The 26,924-nt window shown below is 37.7% G+C and overlaps 1 protein-coding gene across 2 annotated transcripts in view; it reads left to right on the top strand.

The window, feature by feature from the left end:
• Positions 1-26,193, top strand: part of LOC590675 (carbonic anhydrase-related protein) — a 42,073-nt gene extending 15,880 nt beyond the window's left edge. For both annotated transcript variants that reach the window (XM_790272.5, XM_011662850.2), the window contains exons 5-9: positions 6,481-6,576; positions 11,119-11,181; positions 18,530-18,581; positions 25,188-25,300; positions 25,920-26,193. In XM_790272.5, the coding sequence (XP_795365.3) occupies positions 6,481-6,576; positions 11,119-11,181; positions 18,530-18,581; positions 25,188-25,300; positions 25,920-26,054 (459 nt within the window). In that variant the 3' untranslated portion in view covers positions 26,055-26,193. The remainder of the gene's footprint in view (positions 1-6,480; positions 6,577-11,118; positions 11,182-18,529; positions 18,582-25,187; positions 25,301-25,919) is intronic.
• Positions 26,194-26,924: the final 731 nt, after the last annotated feature.

The following is a 26,924-nucleotide window of genomic DNA, read 5'->3' on the forward strand; positions in this document are numbered from 1 at the left end:
TTTTTGAAATTGGGGCGTTTCCAATACTGGTCTTTACCTTTAAAAGTGTCTGCTCGATTGAGTTTGAATAATGCCTAGAGTTTTGTAGCCAATTTACCGTTCCACGCTTTTTGGTGAATTCCAATCATAACCATGCCATATTACATAATCCCAATACCAGTTCTCTGGTCTTTACACTTCGGGATTGAAATTGCTTGCAAGGTTGCTTTTTGTTTAGTCATTACAATCGTGAATTTGTTCCCAAGTCGTCTTCTTGGTGGCCATTCTTTTCATCATATTATTGCATATGTTTTCAATAAGTATCCATTAATCTTCCTTCGAGGTTAAGGAAGTTAAGTATTCTGCTTTCTTCTCAAATCTATTTCTTCACGCCCTCCCCCTTCTTCAAATGTTAATGATATTAACACGTTTTGTATTGTACCTTGTGTTTTATACATTGTGCTGAACATAGCCACCATATCTGAGAAATAAATATTGTTAAAGAATTATTACTGTACAAAGAACACGAATGCAGCTACTTTCAAAAAATTAACCGAACATAATTTAAAAAGATCTTGTGCGTCACTTATTAAAATGTGCGGACATGATGAAAAGATTAAATAATGATTACACCCTGAACATAATTTGAAATATGAGTTGATTTTTCGAAAGTAATTACGATCGTTTTTTGAGACTGATTTCGCAAGAAAGTGCACAACAGATGGCCAGATTGGATGACACTTCAGGTGTTCAAAGTCTTTTAAAGATAGAAACCATTGACTCCTGAATGCTCTCATCTCCATAGGCTCTAATACCAGAGCTATCCGGTGCCGGTAGGTTATGGGTTAAATCAGGTGATGTTTTTCTCGTACTTTCTTCATCCTTCTCATCCCTCGCCATGAGGAATATTTGGATTAGCATGATATATTTTTTTAAATTTCGCATCAGCAACAGCAGGTCAGCTTGGGTTTTGCAAAGAGACTGACATGACTTTGGGTTGGGTTATGGGGCAAATAAAGGGGGAGAAAAGGTAAAACAGAAAAAGAAAAGAAATCAGAAAGATAGCAAACTATATGATGGATAGAAAGGGATCTGGCAGAGGGAAAAGGGAGTGTTTTTGTACTTACACATGCGCATTTAAAAATACATTTATCAACAACGTAGATATATCTCAGAAAATGTCGTTGGATTTTACACATCTAAAAAAAAAGCATCGTTTCATCATGAACAAAAATGGTTTGTTTGCTGATGATTTCTGAAAAAGCAAACTTGAGGACCCGGGTTGAGGACCTGCTCTTGAATGTGTTTTTAGTCGTAACACAATTACCCAGACCAGCATTATGACAAGCCAGTAATAGCGATTGGCTATTTCTATAAATTAGGTGAAAATTAATCGAGGAGAGAGGGAGTCCAATGTTTGTACTCGTCGATGTTGGCACTCTTTAAAGTGCTATGTCAATTTAATCAGACTTGTGGCGCTATTAATTACGTATTAATAAATAGTTTGAATGACAAATGCGATTGGATGTAGAATAATTCATAGATGAGAAACTTGGGTGTGATTTATAATCACAAGAGTCTAATTCAATTTTTCATTTCCTAATTAGAAACCTGTTTCGGTACGGAAGATCGGGCTGAATAAGTTGCGTTTAAAAAAAATGATATTAAAGTAAATTGAAACCAGATGATTGCCTTTAATCTTGCATGAAGTGCTGAAAATCTCGTCCGGAATGTGTCGAATGATTTCCAATTTCATCGAAAGAGATTTTCTTTAAAATTCAAATAACATTTAAATCATGAAAGGTGCACGTGGTTCATGTGTAGAAATCTTTTCTCCCTTCTATTTTTTAATGGGACCGTCTTTGTTCATCTTCTTCCTATACGTAGCTCAAAATTGAAGTATACAAACATTTTAAGGAAAGGCATTTTTTTCTCTCCCTCTCTCAGAGTATTGTCCAGCTTTCGTTTTTCCTACAATCTTTCGGTATATATTTCGTAGAACATTATCAACACCCGTGGCAACCGTTTTGATATAAATGTTCTCTCGATTTTGTTTGTATACAACCACGTAAAATTATTTTCATATTCTCCGTCGATTATTAACCGATATGGTGATGTGCGTGTGTGGTGTCTGTGTGTGTGTGTGTGTGAGTATTTGTATGTTCTATATTCTGTAGCTTAGTATTTTCATCCATTGTATAATCATACGTAACATTCTTTTTACTGTAAATGTATGTATTTTGTTATAGGGCCCCGCTCACAAGCTTAGCTTCCAAAGGGGTCCTAAAACCATTCAGTTTATGATGTAATCAAGTTAGAATATGTTGATTGATGTACTATCACCAGTCTCTTTTTTATGTAACAGATTATATCATGCTTTGTATGGTTTTGAATAAAATGAACTGAACTGAACTGAACTGAACTGATCATTTTATTCCAGACTTTGTATTTCATTTTGATATTAAAATGTATCTATATTAGGAATGACGTCTCCGTTTACATGAATAAGTTTAGGTTAACCTTTTGAATATATTATTTGTATGTATAATGTACAGGCCAGCTCTTTATATATTTTATCGGTTTTGTCAAGTTTGTAGTGAAGAATATAAAGCACAAAATTTAAAAAAAGAACAATAAGATGGTACTAAATGAGACGTTTTGTTCTTCCAGGGAGTTGGCATGAGCTTCACAACCGTCTTTTTAAAGGGTTGACGAATTTCTGTCTACGCTGAATGTGTTAAATGAGTTGAACAAAGCCTCATTTGTGGATAATTTCTCGCTATCCAATTGACTCTCATGACATCATCAACGGCAAGACTGACTCATTATTCGGCCCCCTATCATTGTTTGATGATGTTGGTCTCATGCTCGCCTTTTCTCCCTATCTGTATGATGCACTATGACCCAACTTGTCGCCGGAGTCCGTTAGTGATGGGTGATGCTCAAACGTGTCTGTGGCACTCTGTTTTTCTTTCCTCTTCCGATCTCTGTCCGGTGTTATTTCCACCTTACAAAACATTCCTTCTTTTTTTTCTTTAATGTCATTGTGTCGATGTGTGTGAGTAAGACATTTTGTGGGTTGATCGTTGTGATCAGGGCCGTTGTTTGATGATCATTTGTTTCCCCGATGCAAGGCGCCAGTCTGAGAAGCCATCGATTCATCAGGGGTTTGTCCGCCCGTACCTTCAGGCGACCCATTCACCTCCGACTCGCTAGCGCGGATACGAGCTTTTTAACTATTGTAACAAGTCTTATTTGGAGGGACTAATTGATTAAGTACACAAATCGGCGGAACTAATGGGAGAAGTATGGCTAGTTATCAAACTTTCACTCCATCATTTCAAGCATCATGAGAAATTTACGGTTAAGACAGTCATGTCATGTCATACAATAGTTGTGGAAATGGGGGAGGGAGACAGCGAGAGGGAAAAAGAAACAGAAAATGCATGCTTTCTCGTCGATCTCTTCTATATGGAATAAACCATACTATCTTAAAAATTATCATCTAAATCAATAATCAAAAGAGTCAAATAATAAAGAATAATCAAACTTCCTGAATGTTAAATTCAAGTTTTATTAATTGGAGATCAGCAACTAAATAATTGTAGAAAAAAATATAGATCTAAACGGTTTTTTTCAAATGCAATGTAGTCAGATCTCTCGCCCTTCCTTTCTTTTCCTTTCATTAGCTTACTTTCCCTACACCCCCTCCCTCTCTCTTTCTCTTTCTCTCTCTCTCCCTTCCTCTCTCTTTCTCTCTCTCTCTCTCTCTCTTTCTCTTTCTTTCTCTCTCTCTCTCTTTCTCTCTCTCTTTCTCTCTCTCTCTCTCTCTCTCTCTCTCGTGCGCTCTCTCTCTCTATCTATCTCTCTGCCCTGCATCTATTTATCTTTTCATTAAATGGCAATTCAAAGATTGTTTGTTATGAAGTCTAAAAGATCTCAACACAAGGATATTCAAACTTTTCCGAGGGTTTAAACTTTTATCGGATGGGGGGGGGGGGGTGCTGAGGATGAAATTCATCATTGACTTGTAATTTGAATTTAGTCATTTTAACTCTTTATCTTCTTTTAGTCAGTCAAACAATGTTAGCCTCTTTCGTGATGATGTTATTTCGATGTCTCCAATTTTTAGGCTTCTATTTGCAGAAATACCTACAAAACGAAACATCAATCAAGTATTCGTAATACTTCATTCAAACAACTTGATTACGTGTTTATGAATAGCAACGCATGATAATATTTGTCGATTACTTCTTTATATTTGATTTTATTGAATTTATATCCTTTGTCCTATTAAACAAGCTTCGATGAAAGCCTTTCATAGCCAAGAATCGATGCCTTTAATTTAGAAATTCAAATCTCATTTCAACTGCACTTTCATAATCTCTTTTATGGGTATTATCTCGCAACCGCACTCTCTACTAATATCGCGAAATAAAAAACCATTTAAGAAAGAGATGGCTTCTTTTAAGGCAGCATCTGATGACCTAAAATCATCCTAACTTAGTTTCATCGTCTCTTCTTGATTAATTTTGATTTGGTATCGGCAATAAATGAGCACTCTGGTGGCGTCTGCCTATCTTTAGGTTCTATCAGCATTCTCTCTCTCTAGGTTCCTGCGATGGGTAATAGTTAGCTCCCATCTCCCGGTATCAACAGGATCTGTGCCTAATGCTCCGACGAATCCACTGATAATTACAGCTATTACGCTGTAGATCCGGCCTTGGGTTTCTTCTTGCTTAGCTAAACATTAAGTCTGACACGGTAAATCCTCTTCCTATATTGACTGAAAATCATCGATATCATTGTTGAAAGGACGGCAGCAGAGAGAAAAGATGAAAATAAAAAGGAATGGCTTGTATCAGCGTTGGTTCGCGTTTCGCGTTCAGCTATTTTGTTCCTCTGCTTGATTGACAGTATAAAGCATTCATCATTTAATTTTCCTTGATGTGGAGGAGAAAAGAAAAATGAAATCTCCCCAACTATAGCTCAATAATCTGTAATTTCCTCCTGATTATATTGGTTGCTCAATAGACTGGGTGTTCCTACGGATGAGCCATTCATCATATAGACCTCGTCTCTTCTCTCTTTTGTATAGAGCACAAAATTATGACAGCGCACCGGAAGTAAATCGATAACCGTGGAGGAGAGATGGGAGATAGGTCTAGCTATTAAAAAAAAATCAACTAGAGGCTGGGTATAATACAGATTTATGTCGTATAAAAGAACAAACCGGAATAGCCAACTCTATAGGGGTAATTCTGCATCAATTATTATCATATTCAACCACGGTTTTCATCGGGTTATCCCCATTGTCCCCGCGACAATATCCCTTACACAGTTAGAATTCTGAGAAGAATAGAAGCAATTATGATTCTACCATGCAACGCACATCAAGCAATATAAAACACGATTCAAAAACCGATTTGTCTATTGTCGCAGAGAAGAATTGACAGTGATACTAAAATCCAGGCGATTTAGCAGAACGATTTAAATTCATTATGTTTACAAGGTTGCCAATTGAGAGTGAATAGAAAACGGTTATCACATTTACAGCGTATGGACTGTGTAGGTTTTGATGTCCACATTCGAACAAATCCATATAGAAGTATACATCTAAACGTCCACAGTGGATATTATTCACGGATGACGTGTAATTTTGCCCATACAGTAGTTTGCTTAAAAAACAGCATTTCAGAAGAACAAAACTTCTGTTTCTATAACATAACAAAACAATATTATTGTCTCGTTCATTATGATCTCATTTGATTATTCTGTTGAAAGATTTTCGATTGTCCGATCGATTGCTGCTTTCGGTTCATTCTTGCGTAAACGCTGATGAGTGCAAGGCGAAAAGCGTGTGTACGTCTGTATTCTTCGCTATTCTTTGATTTTATAGTACCAATCGTCTCTTTATAATGCCCGTAATTTATGAAATCAAACTAGACTCAGAAAACAAGATGAATTGATGATATGAATATCCTAATAGCGTATTCTCTGGGTGCACAGCTTGATATGAGAAGTATGAATGGTTTGGGAAGCTATTGTCGCGTTAGAGTAAACTAAAAATGACAATAATAATAATAACAATAATAATAATACATGAGATTTATATAGCGCCATTATCCATTTTAATTAAATGCTCAAGGCGCTTCAAAATATTAGGGAACACATTACATCATGACAAAGAATCGTGTACATTCGTTTTGTGAAAGTGAATAGGCATATATTTGTATACATTTCACCAGTAGTTATTATTCTTGAAATGTGTCTTTGATTGAATATTCTATATTGTCCTTTATTTGAATTGTAGCATCGAATTACTTTGTATATATTTTTGATGAATATATAGGTGATATGAAAATTTGTAAACAATATGGTGTGGACAGCAATAACCTTTTGTTAATAATTCAATTTAGGGTATATGTGCTGTGTAAAATTAGGTGTTATTTGAATCCAAGTGTGCTTACAAATGGTATTTCTGTTATTTTCTTTTTTCAGCTGCATCTAATCCATTGGAACAGTTCCACGTATAGCACGCTGGAGGAGGCGATGGGTAAACCACACGGTATATCCATCATAGCTCTCTTTATACAGGTATGGATAATAATCTTGATTCTTCTTACAAGACATCGCTGAGATGCACGACCCTACATGTTATCAGTGTCTGTGATATGGTGTAATATTGAAGCCCTATAAAATTGCGCTTCAAAATGATCAAGAAGTGCCTCAAAAAAATAAAAATCTTTGAGTGACCGATTTTACTATACTCGTTCCCCCCCCCCCCCCCCAATAGACTGTAGTGTTATGAAAACCGTTCGGCAAACGGTTTTTAAAATTTGTAATTCCAATCATAAATATCTTGATAATCAGACAGGCAATCGGCTTATAAAAGTCATGGGGTACCTGACTGACCTAAAGGTTTATAATTATCATTGCAGCATGAGCTAAATCGATTTTTTTTTTCAGAATCTGAGACAAAGCTACCGGATCCCTTTAATAATTATAGTCCTCCGTTGTGTGTTTGGTATCTACTAGTGACCCATCAAGCACGGAATAGGGAGTGGTGGTGAGGGAAGGGGAACTCCCACATGACGCAGAAATGAGGGTTTTATGCGGCGCACCCTTTCTATTTGGGGGATATCTTTCATAACAGGCAAACGGATTTTATGGTGCTCCCGCTATTTCAAAATCTTCGAGCCGCAACTGTTTCTATTCTCTTTATTTTTCGGTTACATTTTTGTCTATATATTTCTTTACTTTAGTCTGATTCTGTTTTGCCATTCAAACTTGAGAGCGCTTTAAAGTTTCCCATAATAATTATCCAACGTTGATTGAATTGGCTTAGATATTGACACGTTCTTTAATTATTGATATGTTGCTAAATTGTCTTTCAAATTATTTTCTGATCTTTCTGTATATGGTCGCAAGTGGCTACAAAATATTTAATTCTTACCTTTTCCTTGCAATATTCAGATATTAAATCGATGTGTCTTCTTAGGGTAAATACTCTTCTTATGACCATTCTTAGATATCAAATAAAAGCTTTCGGTAACATCAAGCATTGTTGTGCAAAATAAGTTTGCATACGCTTACTAAGCCTTATCTATAATTTGTACAATGCGAACTAAAGTGTATGAGAACAGAGCGTGAGAGGAAAAGTACATTGATAAAAGATAATCAAGATATCAAAGACATGCAGGCGTCTTCTGAATATAGGAAACATTCTCAATTTCTTTTTCTATCAAAGGTTGACAATTATTTAACTTGTCCGAACCTTTCAAGTGACAAAAGTTCATCCATAGCCGGAGGGGAGTATTCATTGTTATTTTTAGATGCCGAAAGGTAATAACTTAAAGTTGAAATTTACTTCGATAGAGGAGAAGATGATGATAGGAAGCTAAAAAAAATCGGCTCACCACAGATTCACAAAATCCAATAAAGTCCCATCATTTCATCGCTGCATTGATCTCAGTTTTTTTATTCGTCGGGATGCAGAAATTATCGTTCAACGCTCCAACACGTGGAGGACTCTAGAATCATCTTCCATTTCTTAATGAATCACCGACTGAACAAATCATTCCATTGAGCTCCTAACAACATTGGTAGAAGCCGAAGGAACGCCTAATTTTCAAGTCAGTCGCCCCGCCCCTGGCTATTGGTACCCATAAGCGTGCCACATTAATCCCTGACCCTCGTCCGTCGAAAATAAAAGCTCCTTGCCGAGCTAAATTTCTTCTAATATAGAAAAGAATGAACAAAATGTCTGCGGTTTCAGTAGAACGAGTTAGCGGTTAAATGGACTATTGTCACAAAAATTTCCTAGACACACGTACAATATCTTGACTACTGGAAACATTATTGGTGCTTCTCCTTAAAAAAGGAAAACTGTAATGAAGTTAAACAAGTCATGAATAATCTTTAAAATGTTTCTTGGACAGCACGTGTGCGTAATAGGAAGAGGCAATGAGATGATTTTACTCAACTATCGCACTTGACTTGATTTCAACAAATTTATCTGGTAAATTCGAACGCTCGAATGTTTAATTAGGGCGCCAATGCTTGCTCATTTTGCGGTAAATTTATGTTTTCTTTTTAGCCAATGTACAGCATAAATGTTTCATTTCTTTACGTCATTCTGTTCTTTGTCACGATGACTTATTTTTTATTGATATTTTGGAAGTTATAAAAGATTGGGATGCCGGCGTTGATTGGCTTAAATTCGATTTATGGTTTCAGGAAATACTCTTCATGAGAAGAAAATATGGAAACCTCAAAACTTTGTTTCGAAAATTATGTGTGTGTGTTTGTGGTGGTGGATGTAGGGGGTCTTATCATACTTGTGTTTGCTCTTGTTTTATCAAAATTGTGAACTATTTTTATGTCCAGTGCCCTGTTTCATAAAACTTGTTATCAATGACAAATGCTAAATTTCTATGATAAATTTGCTTTCAGCCAATCACATGCCACGATATCAGTAGCTTATAACGGTAGCTTGTAACTTGTTATTGATATCAAGTTTTATGAAACAGGGCCCAGCTCTTACACGACCTAAATTCAGGAAATTTGCTTACATCTTTGTTCATGTCTTTGTTCGATTGATGAATTGTGAAAAGAAATTTTGCCTTGGTGTCCATTATCCACTCCAAGCAGGGATTAAACAAAGGAACAGTACAACATTTGTCGGGTATAGGGTCAAAGCATGGAGTCATCGATAAATCACTTCACATATAAATCGGTTGTCAACATCAACGATATGTCATCATGACGTCATCATTGTATTATAGTCCTACCCATAAGCGAACACTTTCCAAATCGCCAAACATCAAAGTTTCTCAGCCGCAAACTTCATAATAACAAAAATACCAATAACCTGTGTGATTCGGTTTCTACCTCAAAACACAGAGGTTGCAATTAACCTGTTAGAAACATTCCCCTCAAATCACACTTGAACTCATTCATTGCATCATATTGGTCTGAATGATCGGCACCGTCTTGACTTAATCATCCTCATGGGGAGGAGCCAAACGGGAAAGAGGGGTTTGTGACACCCCCCCCCCCCTCATTTAATGAGATTTCTGTCGGCAAATTGAGAATTTCTATTGCCGGTTGACATATCCCAACAGTCAATGACCTTTTTCACGGGGGATCAACATGATTACGCTTGTTGGCATTTTTTCCAACCTACTTGTTTGCAAATTTGGTTCGACGCCCCCTTCAAAATCCAGCGACGCCCCTGTAACCCACTCGCCGTCCTAACCCTATCAAAGGCCTCACCCATCATTTTGACTCGCCTTCACTATCTGCTCATTTAGAGTGTGTTTCCTCTCGTTCCCGTTTTGCTCCGTTCGGCTTCTTTCATCTCGGCATCGAGCAAAGCGACGCCGCTGACCCGTCATGTTTCTGCCCTTTCCTATCTGTAACGACCTCCGGCTGTCTTCGTCTCATTACCACGATCCTCGTCAATCGACATCGTCTCCGTCACCTTTAGACCGTTCCGATGATGACGAAGTCTTTGTCTTAATCTTAGTCTTCTTTTTTTCTCTCTCCGGACGACCTCTTCGACCGAGAAACAATAGCGATTACAGGTCCGGTGCGAAGATGAGATATATTGATCACCTTATTAAGTAGAAGGGTGACTGAGTGGTCCAGCTCCCAATTTAGACATATTTGGAGTCATCATTAGATATCCTAGGTTTCATTTCCAATTCACAGGTTTCTGTTGTGTGTTTGCATGCTCTGAAAAGACAGTCATGCATACAGGATGAATCATGGTACCGACTTCTTTGTACACTGTATAATGATCACAAAGGCTCATCAGCTCCATTTTTTCAATGACAAATGACAAAAATCAGTGACAACTCTGCTGATAACCAATCAGAAGCAAGGATTTCACAAGCTTATAACAAAATCTGTCATTTATCACTGACGACAAGTTTTGTGAAACACCCCCCCCCCCCCCCAGATTGATAGCCCTCAGACCTTTATCCCTTACACAATATTTATCAGTTCACTTGCAAAATGCAGAGAAATTGAATTTTGTCTTGTAAAATAAGCAGATAAAGAAGTCGAAGAATTAAAAGACTTATACATGATGTCTGCAGTCACTACATAGTTTAAAACCCTTTCCGAAGATAACCAGGCGACGGTCATTGCCATATTTTAACCTCTTACTTTACCATACCCCAAGCAAAACCATTCACTTTCAAACAATGTTTTGGCATATTCGTGTATATAGCACCTCCATCAAAATCAATAAAATGTATAAATATGTCTGAGAAATTCTAGAAACTAAAATTATTCGTTTTCTAGCATCAGCCATTTGTGCTTTGCTACATGCTCCATCAAATCGGTTGACCAATACCTAAATATCCATTCCAGATATGAATCGTTTCTCTGCGTTATCTCGTTGAAACAGATATATATTTTGATGTAGTCCCATATCAATTACACTGCTCATAATAAGGAAACGTCACAAAATAGAAGTTATTGGTGATGTTTCAAAGTACATGTATAATTCCCAAAGCTCAGTGTTCAATGAACAAATATATATTTCATACTGATCCAACCCATTTTTCTAAAAAGGACAATATTATCAACTGAACAATATCTCTAAATATTGTTCATTTTTCTATATAGGTTGGTCGGGAACATGCCGGCCTTCGAACTTTCACCGATTACCTCGAAGCCGTTCAGTACAAGGTAAGATATACCTGGAACTTATTCACATTAAATTTCCAAAATATTTTCTTATCTCAAGATCATTTCTAATTATCGTATCTCTCTTTTCATGTTCAGTGTGTAAATCAAACCGTTTGTCATAACTAATTTACAACAGTCTTTTTCACATCACAAAGACCATAGAAGTTGGTGTTACCAAATCTTTCAATAAATTGTCAGAAAGCATTTACGTTTCAATTATAACTGTTCAGTCCATAATTTGCGGTTCTCTGCTTTTCTTACTTTCTTATACTTAATGATCAATCTCCTCGTCACCTCTTTATATGATTTATACATCCTTACTTTCCAACGTGTCTTAACATCTCTACTTTGCAATATATATCCCATTTCACTTTCTCATTAACCTTCATTCTTCATTCTTCACAATAAATATATCCTAAATTTTCTTTTACTTATTTTCTCTTTTCGTACCTTGTGTGAATATTTTAGCAATGACACGTGTCGTCGTTGTTGTTCACAAACCCTTAATCATAAATAGACAGGATTTTTTCTAAACCCCAAGTATCGTTCTACGATTAAAATGGGATAGTTCATATTCCTTGATAAAATTAAGAGAAATATAAATGCAGGAAAAGACTTTCTTCTTTGTTAATTTGTAGTTGCAATAATCAATGCACGTCAGAATTCAGTAACGTAACATTGTCCCATTCTTTCCGAAAATCAACTGACATGAATCAATTCTCATTCCCCTCTTTCAATTTTCTTCATCTTCGCAGAACTGTTCTTGATTTCTTATTTTGTATCCTCGTCAGCTGAAGTAATCTGATGGACTCCATGCAGACGACTCTGTTTCAAATCAATTTCATACGATTTTTGCCGCTCTTTTTTCTCTTTTATCTCCTCATCTCGATATTGTCGGGAATGATTGTCAAATTCTAGTCGGATTCCTTTGATAATGCTTTTACCTCCTAACAATAGAGGGATCTTGTATTACCGGTGCTCTAACCATCTTTAATTAAATCTTCGATGAGTGTTAACAGGGGTGCCTACATCGAGGGCAATTGTAGCTATTTCAGGCCAGGCGGGAAGGGCACATTCGCACCCGGAGGGGGGAGGGGGAGCGGTGGTAGCTCGGACTCATAATGCTCTGTCTTTCACTATCATCCTGCCACAAAGCTATTTCCTGGCAAATAGAGTTGTGAAAGGTATCGCCAGCTCATATCACCCGCTCATATCACCCGGGGTAGCAGTTTGAGTACGTGTGCGTTTTATCTCAACTACCTCCAAGGCATGCTGCCGCAAACATGAAATATACCTAATTAATAAAGACTCCATTCACAACCCGAGTTATTATTTTTCAAACACAAATATTACCAGCGATCACATTCATCAAACTTTGACGTTCTAGATAATAAATAGGAGATCAAGATTTTTGCTTTGATATGAAATTGAAAAATTGAAAATCTTGCATACAGAACATTTTGTTGTAATTGTGCAATATTGACTCCTACATCAAAACTCACATTATAGCCGTTCGAGTGAATGTATGCTACGGTCAAACAAGCAATTGTATTTCTATATTTCATGTATGGTGGCAGGGAAGGAGAGCGATCGAAAACCAGTTTTACCCCCCGAACGCACTCATGGCCCGCGGGCACAAGTATTCCTGTCCAAATATCAATATTCCACAGCGCGCCATAGCGAGAATTTAATGAAGACATCGCCAGCGATATTTGCGCGCCATATCATGCCTGTGAAGTTTGAAACAAAATATCGGATCCATCGCCCGCTGGCTACGGTTATTTGCACTTCGCTTCCAACAGGAAAACTACTTGCTCTCTTTCTCTCCCTCGCAGCACCGAACAACAAGAGAAATAAGACTCAACAGTGCAGGAAAATTAATAATGATGCCTTCGACTGAGGAAGAAGATAAAGAAAAGGCATCGATGCCTTCTCGATGTTTTTCTTCTAGGGTTTTGAAGAGTCGATAAAGCGAATTCTACGGGGCGTTTGCACGCTCTGTTTATTGAATAAATAACAAGATATTAAGATGTTACAAAGAAGTTGAACAGGGACTTGATTTCCCCATTATTTGCGTAGACACCAGAAGCGTAAATCGTGTGCGTGCAGAGAGCAATGATCGCCACGAGACAATTATCAATCTACTAACAAACTCACTCTACTATTTATCCCTGGCCAAAGAGGAGTCAAACAGAGGGTTGTGCCATGCTCGATATGGTTCCAGGGTGGAAAAGAAATATACCTGCAAGTCTCAAAGAAATGAAATTTGTCTTTCTGCTTGCTGATTCAATATCTACAAAACGATCTTCAAGATTTCCGGTCGTGAACCGCAAAGCTTCTTGTATAAAGTTGACGTTGTGGAGTTTCATTATTGCTCTCACGTACGAAAATTAATTATCTACCTTCCAGTGCACCTTCTCGAGTTAATTAAACATGGATTAGCATAATAAGTGTACTTGACCCGATATTATATTTTTTGTATTCATCCGTGAAATAACACGAGCCTCAAATTGGCATCCGGAAGTCAGCTAAATTTGACACCAGACTGATTAAACAGAAGCTTTGAATGATAAACCATCTCCAAGCCAATCGGGTAGTATACGTTATAATAAAGCTATTCACTACCTTCTAAAGTGAACATTTGTTTTACATATATATATATATATATATATCGTGAAACAAAATGTTCATATACATGAATGAAGTTTACTAATAAAATTCATACCTTTGAAAATATGGAAAAAGGCATGGTTGATCTAAACTTTATATGTTATTGTTATTTCCAATACCATTATTGATTGCAATTCATTTTTAAACAATAAACAAGTTTGCAAGTGAGTTTTTCGTTTTGTATTAGTTTGCTCAAATTTTACCTAGGCTGATGTAATAAATAAGAACTAGCTTCTACGCTACGTGTTACTATGCAGTTAATCCCCACAACAAAATGGATGTTAAATAATAGAACCAGTGGTTAATTTTTAAATTTCATTCGCCGAAATGTTTGGACTCTTTGGATATATTTTTGATGTATACTCTTTTCGTTAGTAATGACATCGATTGATTAAAATTAGGAGATATATTTCGGATGCTGGCTCTTTTATAAGTCTATGTAACTTGACTTTGTTAATAGAGTATGTTGGTGTATGATGATGCTTAGAATAATTACAATGAATCTTCGTTCTTTTTATGGATCACTTATGGGTCATAAATATCGAAACGTTGAATAGTATAATAACCATGGACGTCTGTCCATCGCTGTAACAATTACCTTCGCTCGGATGGTCACCCCTGCCCTCTGTCTATGTATCGTATCCCAATGACAATCCTATAGACTCTTATCCGGCTCGACCCACATACTCCGACCGCATTACCCAACCTCGCAGATATTGTGTTCCCCCGTCAAGTGGAAATTAATTTAATCGTGATTTTTCATTAGTCGTTTTCCATCGCCTCTTCCATCGTGCGTCCTGAAAGACGAGTCCGTGACGAGTTGGCAATAACCCATCTAATTGTATTAACTTGATTAGTACCCCGAAACTTCTGCCCTTTATTGGGCTACTTGGGAGTCCCATGAGCCGAGCCTTCCCCTCTTTCCTCCCCTCTTTTGAGCTCTGAAAGGAGAGGAGGTGAAGCAACCGTTCTTGTAAAACAATATCACTAATAGGATGTTTATTTGATTTGGGAAAGTGGTAACATTACAGAGCATCGAGCGCGCGATGCTAGCTCTTCAAAGTTTCACGGAGAGTGCAGCTAGGGGGGCATCTCAGAGCGCTGATGTGGCGAATTGGAAACATTAATTTTATTGCCTCTCCTTTCAATCAATGAGTTACATGTCACTCCTTCCTCGTCAATGCTCTGTAAAATAGCTCCCAGACCTTTTTCTTCCGAAGGTCTAGCGGAACCTCGTTTTCCGCGCCATTTTGTATTTGATATTTTGGTAGGCTGGAGGGCGCGGCATGGCTATTTTATCCGCCATCTTTTTCTCATCATGTCGAAATGAAAGTGCGACCAAACCACCAGGTTTCTGATTCAATTATACCCCATCTTTTCTAGCTTTTTGTTCAATTCCTTCGTTTCTCGCCTCCAAGGTGTGAAGCTCCTCATCGCGACAGTTACCCTGTTTCTCTTTTCTCTCTCTTACCCATCCGTCGTCAAGTTGTTTACGCATGCTTGCTACCTTCTCTTCCACCGAACACTCGATTGGGGATCCCCCTTGGGCTTGGAAGAAGAAGAAGACGAAGTTCGTTGGTTGCATCCCTCCTTATTACACCCACCGTATATGATTTTTAACAATCCAAACAAGTCTGCCTCCCGCCTCGCAGATATTACTATTGACCCACCACCCAGTTGGTTTAAGGGCATGACTGTGGGTCGATGAAACTAGAGTTCATTGTAATCTATGAATCGATTGCTTGCATGCTGGCTGATTACATGCAAGACTTACACCGTGGTTCTGCTCGTTTTCTTCTCTCTACCTTCTCTCTACCTTCGATCGATTCGCCCTTCACCATGCACTGGAGATAAACGACGACGAGAAGTCCCTTTGTCAATGCATTTGCAGAGAGACATTAGCAATGATTGTTTCGATATCGTTATGCGTCTATTTTGAGTCACTAATGGTATTTTGCTCCTCCGGTTAGTTGATCTAACCTTTAACTTTAGTTTCCAATACAAAAGACATGTACATCAGTTATCTAAGGAAGATAGTAAGTAATTATTACAATGACTGTTCATAACTGAGCAATAACAATAATTCCTTATGTATTGAAGGTCATCATTAACTACTTTTAAAAGAGATGGCCATAACTAGTTACCAATTATTTTTAATCCAGAAGAACTTGCCAATATACACATTACATATTTTGTTATCTACACAAGATAGAAAACTAGTATTAAAAGAATTCGACAAATTTGTTCATTAGATAATAATTATTCATTACCTGAAGATAATATAGTGGAATGCGGACATTAAAAGACCCCTCAAGACACAAACCATTCAACCCAAACAATACAAAGCCAATAATGTTATAAACGCTTAAAAATTTCTTTATCATGATATGATGCAAAGATATACATTTTTTGCAACGCGAATGAAGGGAGTACAATTAACCAATCTGTAATCGTGTCCTGAAATGAACCTGTATCTAACGGCTGAAATCATTTCCCCTTGGTCACTTCACCGAGTTCACTTTGTAAGGCGGATATTTATATGACCCTGTAGACTAATAACCATATTCCAATATCATGAAAATAAAAACACAAACGGGGAGACAGACCAACTCATCGAAAAGATAATCTTCGCTTATTCTGATTGGCTAAATCGCCAACCAATGACCGTTTCTCTGCGTTTTATGTCAAACAATGTTTCGCCATGATGTCACACTTTCGATGCGATGCGGCAAATGGTTTCTGACTGCAGTGCATTTAGCTTCAATCGTTTGTTTACGCCATTAATTCCGCTGTGTACTTTATTCATTTTCTCAAGCGTCCATGCGTACTTCAATACTGTCTTTCCTACTTTGACTCTTCTTTCCAGGTTTGTGGGCAAAGAGAAAGCGATAGGATGATTCAATTATCTCAGGAAATTAGGTACTTGGTGGGTCCGCAGTCCTTATGTATTGTAAACAGAAGAAAATACGAAGGTACTTAACTGTTCAGAAGTATGACAGTTTATTTGAGATAATAGAATTAGCCAGTAAATTACCTTTAGTCTTTTATCCTTCATTTATGGAATGAAATATGATGAATTAAAATGGCAGGAATGAATACCGTTTGCTCACAATTTGCACATCCTGTACGGCATGATATTGACATGTCAAATCTATCAATATATTCCATTAATGTTTGATGAATTAATTGCAAATCTTTTTCTTTTTGGGGAAAAAAAGCACACGTCTCATCTTATTTACGTTATTTTCAATTTTAAGTTTGACGTTCTTAAATATTCCTCCAAAGATCTCCATTTCCCCATGTCCTATCCTTTATATAAATTATCTGTCTATCTTACATCTCTGTACCATTTACATGTATATAATTAATCAGTTATTGATCGATATTCATCTATGTAACCTATGTCTGCATACCTCTTACTTTATTCTACAAATACTACATTAACCTGAGTACACCCCTTATGAATCATCATCATCATCATCATCATCATCATCATCATCATCATCATTATCATCATCACGTCCACTACCACCACCACCATCACAACCACCACCATCACACCCACCACCACTACTCATTCTACTACTCCTTCTAGTACTTCTACTGCTTCTACTACTTCTAATACTTCTAACACTACTACTACTACTGCTGTTACTTCAAATACTATACTAATAACACTACTTCTACTTCTATTTCTACTACTACTGCTACTACTACTACTATTTCTACTTCTGCTTCTGCTCCTGCTTCTACTTCTACTTCTGCTTCTACTTCTACTTCTACTCCATCTATTTCTACTACTACTACTACTACTACTACTACTACTACTTCTACCATCCAAAATTTCACCCAACCCTCCTTCTCCTTCTTGCTTTAATACCACCAACATCACCATTCGTCCCCTCCCTCCGCCCCTTTCACCATCACACCACCCCTTTCACCATCACACTACCGACCTAGATGATGTGTTACATTCCGACAGCTGGTCGACACTCCACCCACCAGCTCCAATTCACTTTCTCAAGCACCCGATCGATGCCTAGTCTTTCTCTTCTGAAGTACTCTCATCTTCCCCCTTCCTTTTCATATTTACCTCATCTCAATTAAATTTGCAATCTTTGAAGAACCTAACACTCTCCTTGATAGATGAACCAAGATTTAATGCTAACTAGACCTGTCATTATGATGATGGTGATGATGACCATTACGAGATAGCTTCCTTCGTTCTGTCAAATCTAATTTGACAACTTTATGTCTATTAAAGTTTCACAAGGTTTAACCATTTGTCGTTTTGTCATTTTATGTGTCTCTTCTAGTCAAGATGATTTCGCAATCGACATTTTTTTCTTTCTTTTCCATTTTCATGTTTCGGTCTTTGAGGACGGTTGTCATTATAATGCTCACAAGAATGAACTGAATGAAAGAAACTAATGCTATTTCCTCGATATTTATAAATTTATGAAGAACGAATATTTGTGCTTCATTTAGATGAGGATAACTTAATTGTATATAATTTTATATAATACCTTATAGTTTCATAAAACAATCGAAACACTCTTTAAGAAATTTGTTTTCGAAAAGCATTACTAATGAATGCATAATATACAATTAGGATGCTATTTACGTTACTTCATGGAGCTTAAATAAAATGATTTCTTCTCTATTTTCCAAATTTCAGGGGAGAACTCTAGCGGTAACAACACCATTTCATCCAAGTTGCCTACTGCCCGGTAAGTTGTAATTCTATCATTAATTAATCAACTACATGTCATGAAACATTTCCATGGATAATCATTGATAACGTTGATATTTTTACACGGGAAGGAGGGGGAGCAGTTCAAACAAAAGTGCCGACAAATTTAACCGGAATAATAGGCGAAAATTTGCGTAAAGAGAGCTAAATGAGGCAACAAAATATGTTAATATGCCCCCATTACCTTCTAGGCTACGCCAATGCTTATTAAAGCTAGTTATAAATGCTTTGGCATAGTTTTCTGTAGCAACGAGGAAACTTCAAAATGTTCTATTTTGTATTATGAATAATTCGAGGAATTGAAATGTTGGGACGTAAAACTTCAAACTAAAAAATGACAAAGACAGAATGCTCATCGGAATGATAGTGGGGAAAGAAAATGTGAGTTTTCAACGTATGCGGGCTCTGGCATGGCGCATTATATTCCAAGAACATATATCATCTAGACGGAGAGAATGCTTCGTTAGCCATAATGACATTCCAAACTGTAATAAAGTTTGAGTAATTTGTCGTGATTTGATTTTCATCATGAAATTAAATCAGTGGCAATCGGAACCGAACCGTGATATGACCTAGATATGATGGATTTCAAATAGATCGATCGGTTGGCGGAGGACCTGTTGAAAACCAAGTCGACCAATGTCGGAAGATGAGCGTGATGCGGAAGACCAGACGGAAGAAGTCTGATCTCTGCTAAACAACATCTGCTTCCACGCCTGCTTCAAGAATCCGTAACCCAAGAAAGATATTAGAAGGTACACCGAGGTGTTGCTCTCATGAAACCGGTCAACGATCCGCGAAACCCTGTCCTTCCTAGCAGCTACATTCTCACTGGACACGATCGCAAAGACTTTCGAAAAATCACCATCAGTATAACCTCTTCCATCACCTATCGAAAAGCGCGAATATGACGGTGACGTATGACGTAATCGGAACATGATTCATATCCAATAGGCTGTTGAAATTGCCAACGAGATGATTTTTCGAAAGCGTTTGCGATCGTGTTACTGTCTCTTCCCAACAATGTTCGACGGGTCAGTCTCCTTTTCTTGTTCCTCAGGTTATTATCTTTTCGTTTTTCATTAACGTATTCGTGCAGTAGACATGATGGAGTTGCGGAAGTCGCGGGTTCGATCCCCTGCAAAGCACCATGGCCGAAAGTAACACATTTGTATCTACATGTACATTACTCCTGTCCACCTTGGTGCATTATGTCGGTACCCTAGTACGTATGCGCCTGTACAAGGCGAGTGGTTGGAATGCTCTCTAATGGGGTAGAGATGGTGCACACAATGTGCTGAATAGCAATGGAATCCGGGCAATAATGATTATGGTAAAAGGGCTTAGAAACAACATAATAATATAACATAATATAATGGTGTGTCGAGATACTGGATGAGGATTCAAAGGGCGGACAAACAAATCAGGCAGTGAGGACGTCGCGAGGAGAGTTTGGACCAAAACGCTAGAGGTGTATACCGTGGAGACCCATATATTTTTTGGTCACTGGGAATACATGAGTTTTAGTGGATACACTAGCCGTTTCTCGTGTGGAGCATCTGTGAAACTGATCGAAGGTAAAAAGTGCCGCCACCCGTGAAGTGAGACAGGTTTGCTGCCTTGCTGACATCGATTCGGTGTCTCACGACCAGGGCAACCTGATCAAGGCTTGCCAAGAGAACCTCTGCTCTGCCCTCAAGAAAGCAGAGAGGGTAAGGAGACAGAGAGAGAGAGGGGGAGAACCGGGAAAGGGGCACGGTGTACTTGTTGGAGGTCAGATATGTCTCTTTCTCTCTCTCCCATTTCTCCCTCTTTCGGTGTAGTTTTTCACCCCCTCTCTCTCTCTCTCTCTCTCTCTCTCTCTCTCTCTCCCCCTCTTATTGCACTATTTTTGATTGTCTTTTCTGTCTCTCTCATTTTGTTTTCCCCTCTCTATCATTCTTTGTCTCTCCTCCCCTCTCTCCTCTTTCACCTCTCTCTCTCCTCTTTTACCTCTCTCTCTCTATCTCTCTCTCTCTTTCTCTCTTTCTTTCTTTTCCATCCCCCCCCCTCTCTCTCTCTCTCTCTCTCTCTCTCTCTCTTCTATCCCCCTCTCTCTCTCTCTTTCTCTCTCTCTGTCTCTTTCAAGATACACAAAAGGATAGCTACAAGATATCTGCCACTCTGTTGTTCTATTACTCTTGATTATTATTCATTCTACCTATGATAGCATTTTTTCTCCTCTCTCTCTCTCTCTCTCTCTCTCTCTCTCTCTTTTATCCCACTTATTTCTCTGTTGCACTATCTACATGTGATGCATTTTTTGTATCCTAGAAAAAGCTCTTTGTTTTGTTTATAACATTTTCCTCTTTTATCTTATATAATTTGATGCGCTTCTCTCATCATACTTTCAGCAGCTTTAGCTTACGATACCATCATACATTTTCCTAAACACTTTTACTCTTTCCCTTCACCCTCTCTCCTTCAATCTGAAACATCCTCTTTATCTTTCTCTGTCCCTGTCTCTCTCAATGTCTCTGTATGTCTGTCTGTCTCTCTCTTTCTCTCTCTCTCTGTCTCTCTCTGTCTCTCTCTCTCTCTCTCTCTCTCTCTGTATCTCCGATCCTATTTAATTTGTTCTTCTTAACAGCTCTCCGACACCCTCTCTCCTCGCAACCCACCCCTTCATTCCCTCTTTCCATTTCACACCTCCCTTTCTCTTTATCAAATGCGCTACAAATTCAATCCAATTTGTCGCAACTTCATTAAAGTTTTCTAGGGGACAGGCGCCCGCGATCAATCTGATTCGACTTCCCGAAAGCTATCGAGTAACCGGCTCGACTTGTTACAAGTTTAGACAGATGTCTTGCGTACGTCTTCATAACTCCGCCGTCAGTGGTGGCGAGTAGTCTCCCGCAAAACACCCTCCACTTCTCCTGCATAACAGTTAACACCACCCTTCGCCAGCCTTCTTCGTTTTGTTGCCGAGTTAATGGAGGGGTGAGGTGGTATATAGACCCTCGGGCGTTGTACATGCCCATTTATGAGTTATGATCGTCATGAAGATACAGTTAACATGTTTTCGAGTAAAAAAAAAATTTGCCATGAATTTATTACCGCCATGAAATTGGGATTTTCTGGACGAGTGATATACAGCCTTCAGCAATATTGTTAGAATGATAAATTGATTTTTATTAGACATTTGACAACTTTATCGTTTTATAGATGGAAGTCCACATTTAAAATAGCCGCACAAATATTCATTACATAGTTAATATGTACATAATAATGATTAACAAAATGAAATGTTGTTAAAATGAAGACTTTGAAATTTCGAATTTAATTGTATTTGAAGCACCAATGGTAATAACGATCAATATAAAACCACATCAACATGAGAAGACCCGTTTCATGGTTTAAGGGTAAGCTATGTTTTCACTTGTTGGAGTTAGAATAAAACGTTTGAAATGTGCATATCTCTTATTGAAAAGAAATGCCACGATGGTTAACAATTAGTGTGTTAAAAGGAAATTTAGCATATTTTTGTCTCCGTAAACAAAATGCGCGACGGCAACAATAATGCATTATCATTAATCCAATTGCCGATTTCTTTTTTTTTCCTGAAAACGTTAATTATGTGTATCGTTTTGTTATCCCACCGCCATAACACTGGATTTAATAAACATCATAGCCCCTATACTAATTCGAAAAAAATATTTCGAAATCCCACGACGCAGTATTAAATAATTTATGCCTGAATTATCCACAATAATTAACCATTGCTTTTAAAATTATCGTAAAAGGAGCTTTCTCTATATCTTTTGTGAAGCTCCATCTACGGCAAATAATAGGACAGGCAGCGAACCGTTGTGATTATGATAACAGTTCACCTCCTTTGTAGTTGCATAATATCATGTTATTATTGCATTGTGAAAATTATTCCATAGTTCTGTTAATGAAGGACATATATTGATTACATATATTTATTTATGTGACTATATTTCATTTCTGAAACTGATGTGGAAGATTTGTTGGTTATTTTGTTTTTATGCCTCCGTTACGAAGTAGCCGGAGGCATTATGTTTTCGGGTTGTCCGTCCGTCCGTACGTCCGTCCGTACGTACGTCCGTCCGTACGTCCGTACGTCCCGTTCTCGTGATCGCGTTATCTGAAGAACCGATTGCTGGATTCCTGCCAAACTTTGGTCATGTATGTATCTTGCAGAGCCGATGAACTGATTAGATTTTGGGGTCACGAGGTCAAAGGTCAAAGGTCACAGGGCTCATTATGTATGCAAAAACAGCTCGTGATCGCGTTATCTGAAGAACCGATCGATGGATCCCTGCCAAACTTTAGTCATGTATTTATTTTGCAGAGCCGATGAACTGATTAGATTTTGGGGTCACGAGGTCAAAGTTCAAAGGTCACAGGGCTCATTATGTAAGCATAAACGGCTCGTGATCGCGTTATCTGAAGAACAGATTGATGGATTCCTGCCAAACTTTGGTCATGTATTTATCTTGCAGAGCCAAAGAACTGATTAGAGTTTGGGGTCACGAGGTCAAAGGTCAAAGGTCACAGGGCTCATTATATATGCAAAAACAGCTCGTGATCACGTTATCTCAAGAACAGATTGATGGATTCCTGCCAAACTTTGGTCATGTATGTTACTTGCAGAGCCGATGAACTGATTAGATTTTGGGGTCATGAGGTCAAAGGTCACGTGGCTCATTATGTATGCAAAAATGGCTTGTGATCGCATTATCATTAGAACAGATTGATGGATTCCTGCCAAACTTAGATCATGTATGTATCTTGCAGAGCCAATGAACCGAGTAGATTCTTGGGTCATGAGGTCAAAGGTCATGGCTCATTATGTATGCAAAAATAGCTTGTAATTACGATATTTTGAGAACCTGTTAATGGATTACAAATGAACTTGAATTTGAAAAATTTCTTCTGTTTTGGTTGGTAAAATTGCTCTATGACGGAGGCATCATTTTCGACTGCGCGCAGTCGAATTCCATCTAGTTTATCGAGGCAGAAGTATTTTATCCGGATCTGAATGATTATGTTAAGTCGTCTTATTGAGAAAAAAAATACAAAGACCCTACCCACCCTAGTTACGTTTTCTCATCCACCCCCCCCCCCTTCCCTTCCCAAACAAAAGGGGAGAAAAGGACAGGAAAATCCTTCATCTGAAGGGTAGGCTCACTCCATCAAATGAATAGTATATTTCCCCTGTCAGTTTTGATGTACACTCTTAGACGACAACATGCCACCTGTTATATAGCCGAGAGCAAACAGCTACCGGATAAATTACTTTATTTCAAAATTATTAACAACTCTACCATACAGATGGCGTACGTATACCAAATAGGAGGGGGAGAAAAAGAGATGATTTCGCTAATAGCCGCACGCGAGATTAGATTTCGGCATTAGGTTATTAGTCATAAACTGCCAATAGTATAAAGGGACCATCAAATGATTTCAAAATTGCTGCGTAAAGAGAATGCTATGAGAGTTGGCCATCCCTACTCAAATAGAAACACCCAATAAAAAAACAATCTAATCATTATAAATGTCGGTTGAGATTGAAAGAGCAAGCAGTTCGAGACTGGTGAACGGCCAGATTTTGTGTACTTAAGGGCTGTAAAATGGATTGAGTTAACTGCAGTTTAAATAGAATCTAACGCGCGTGTGCCGCGAGTTCCCGGGAGAGCGCCTTCAGTCCCATATATACGCCAAAGTTGCTGGGGTTTGTTTGCTTGGGTCCCCATGGTATTGATTTTGAATGAGGGGTCCTGGGTTGGTATATTGTGGCAAGCCATTCGTAAGCTTCGACTCGGCACTCTATCCTTATTGTTTCTGCAATCTTTGCCTGACTGGTGAGCGGGCAAATTGGGCAAAATAAGGAATTCCTTCTTGAGCTGATAAAGCGAAATATGTCACCAACTACGACGGTTTCAGTTGAATTAATTCTAAACAAAACTGTGAGGAAAAAAGCGCACGAGAAATTGGCGAACAAAAGGCTTCGCTTTTTCATTCAATATTGACAAATTTCATTAATGTGTTTTCAGTATCTTAATGATAAACACTAAATCTATTATTCAAGCAGTTATCTAAAACCGAGTAGCGATATAAAATTTTAATGGCATCTGTGATTAAAATTCTAATATCTTTTATTCATACCACTGATGATTATTAAATAGCCTGGCAAGAAGGTCTCTTAAAACTTCTGATAATGAGTACGCTTGGGACCATAAATGTAGCAGAACAAGTAATAAACAAATTAAAATAAAAGCGTCTTTGAATGGTATCTGATGAAATAAAACATGCGGTAATTTGATTAATACCAAATAAATAGTAACAATTTCAAGCAATATTTACCGTCAAACTATGCAATGTTGATAGCCTGTTGTATACACGAATGAATATATTTCCCATCGCTCATTAAATTTTGTTTGATATCATATTTCATAGCTTCGTCTCATATCGTGTTTCCTTAACTAAGACAGAATCAAGCGAACTCGCGATTGTTTGGAGGAGTAGTCCTTATGTCAACTTTTTTCTTTCTTTCCTTTTTTGTTTGTGTCATGTATAGATCCTCAACTGCGGGATTTTTGGACGTACCAAGGCTCCTTGACCACACCCCCTTGTTACGAAAGGGTCACGTGGATTCTCTTACGGTATCCACTCACGATATCTATCTCACAAGTAGGTTAAATCGATGAATGCAGATCATATTAAGATATTTTTTAGAAAACGATCAATTATCTGAAATCTCTAAACTTAAATGTCGAGATGGGAGTTAAAGAAAAACATAATTTTTATTAATATAATTATAAATGACGTTGCAATTAGTCATTTACTTTGGAAGTGACTAGTATAGATTCAGATATTATCTAATTATATATTTGGAACAAGGGTGCAGTTTCTCTTGCCGAACAAAATCTACAACGGCCTACACAGGCTAACTGGATAAAGCATTAAGTGATACAATTTTTTTCATAAAATGTATACTCATATCATCATCGTCAAGTACAGGGAAATTACAAACAGAGTGACATGATATATTTCAACCCTATACTATAGACTTATAAGTTTTGACTATCAAAAGTCGAGTTTGATTGATTTTTCAAGCAGTATCTTTGTTGAAGTTTGACTTTGACCGAATTTGTAAAGCCAGTGGTGATCAGTAGAAGTCAGGAGATGGTGTTTTGTAAAAAAAAAAATTAAAAAGTATATAAATACATCAGTAAAATCATTGCTATGATGTTCTTAACTTACGACGATCTTAACTTACGCCGATCGTCCATTTTCTCTCTCTTTTTAGATGGAAGAATTCCGTCGACTAAAGAATCACGTGAAAGGCGATTTCTCCTTCCGGGGCGAGGAGGGTTTGCTGGTCGATAACTTCCGGCCGACACAACCCCTTAACGACAGGACGATAGAAGCATCGTTCCAGTAGGGATTAAGATAATGTTCTCACCAAAATTAATAATTTCGTCTGATGTAATCTTTCGTCATTAATGTGTTGTGAGTTGCATAAATATCTTTAAAAGATTTAAATAGCGTATCGAATCAGAGCTTTATTATATAAAGAGCAGGGGGGGACGTTTCTCAAAACTTGTCATTATTGACAAATGACAGTTTTTGTTATAAGCTATTGAAATCCTTGCTTCTGATTGGATATCAGCAGATTTGTCACTGATTTTTGTCTTTGACTCTTTGGCCCGTATTTTAATTAACAACGAGGTAAATTGGGCCTCTTTCTAACGTCCTCCATTAGCCCGAGCATAACCTCAGCGTCGGCTTTAACTTTAAGGATAATACAGACATGTGGGAATATGCAGAGAAAATAAACATTTATTTAATGGAATCTAGAAGTTATTAAGTAATTGACATTAGGAGATTGCAAGACGTATCACGCGCCTTTAGTAGTAATGGATAAGATGTGTTCAGTATTAATTTTTTTGTAATCGTTTATTTCAGCGAAAATGATATTGCCCTCTTGAGTCATAAAGAAAGATCGTACATAGAGTGTTGGACATAGTGGCCCGAATTCACAAAGGATGTTTGTCGACAAACCTTGGTTTTCGTGCGTCATATGACGCGTTTCGACGCGTTTTTACAAACCAGGGTTGTAAAAAACGCGTAAAAACGCGTCATTATGACGTACGAAAACCAAGGTTTGTCGACAAACCTCCTTTGTGAATTCGGGCCAGTGTGTATGATCATCACATTTGAATAGCATAATTATTTTATGCTAATAAATAAGAGGATGGAAATAATATGAATTCTGTACATCAACTAAATACTTTGAAAGATACAACATCCA

The sequence above is a fragment of the Strongylocentrotus purpuratus genome, unplaced genomic scaffold (genome assembly GCF_000002235.5).
Source record: "Strongylocentrotus purpuratus isolate Spur 01 unplaced genomic scaffold, Spur_5.0 spur5_scaffold_8, whole genome shotgun sequence".
Taxonomy (NCBI): domain Eukaryota; kingdom Metazoa; phylum Echinodermata; class Echinoidea; order Camarodonta; family Strongylocentrotidae; genus Strongylocentrotus; species Strongylocentrotus purpuratus.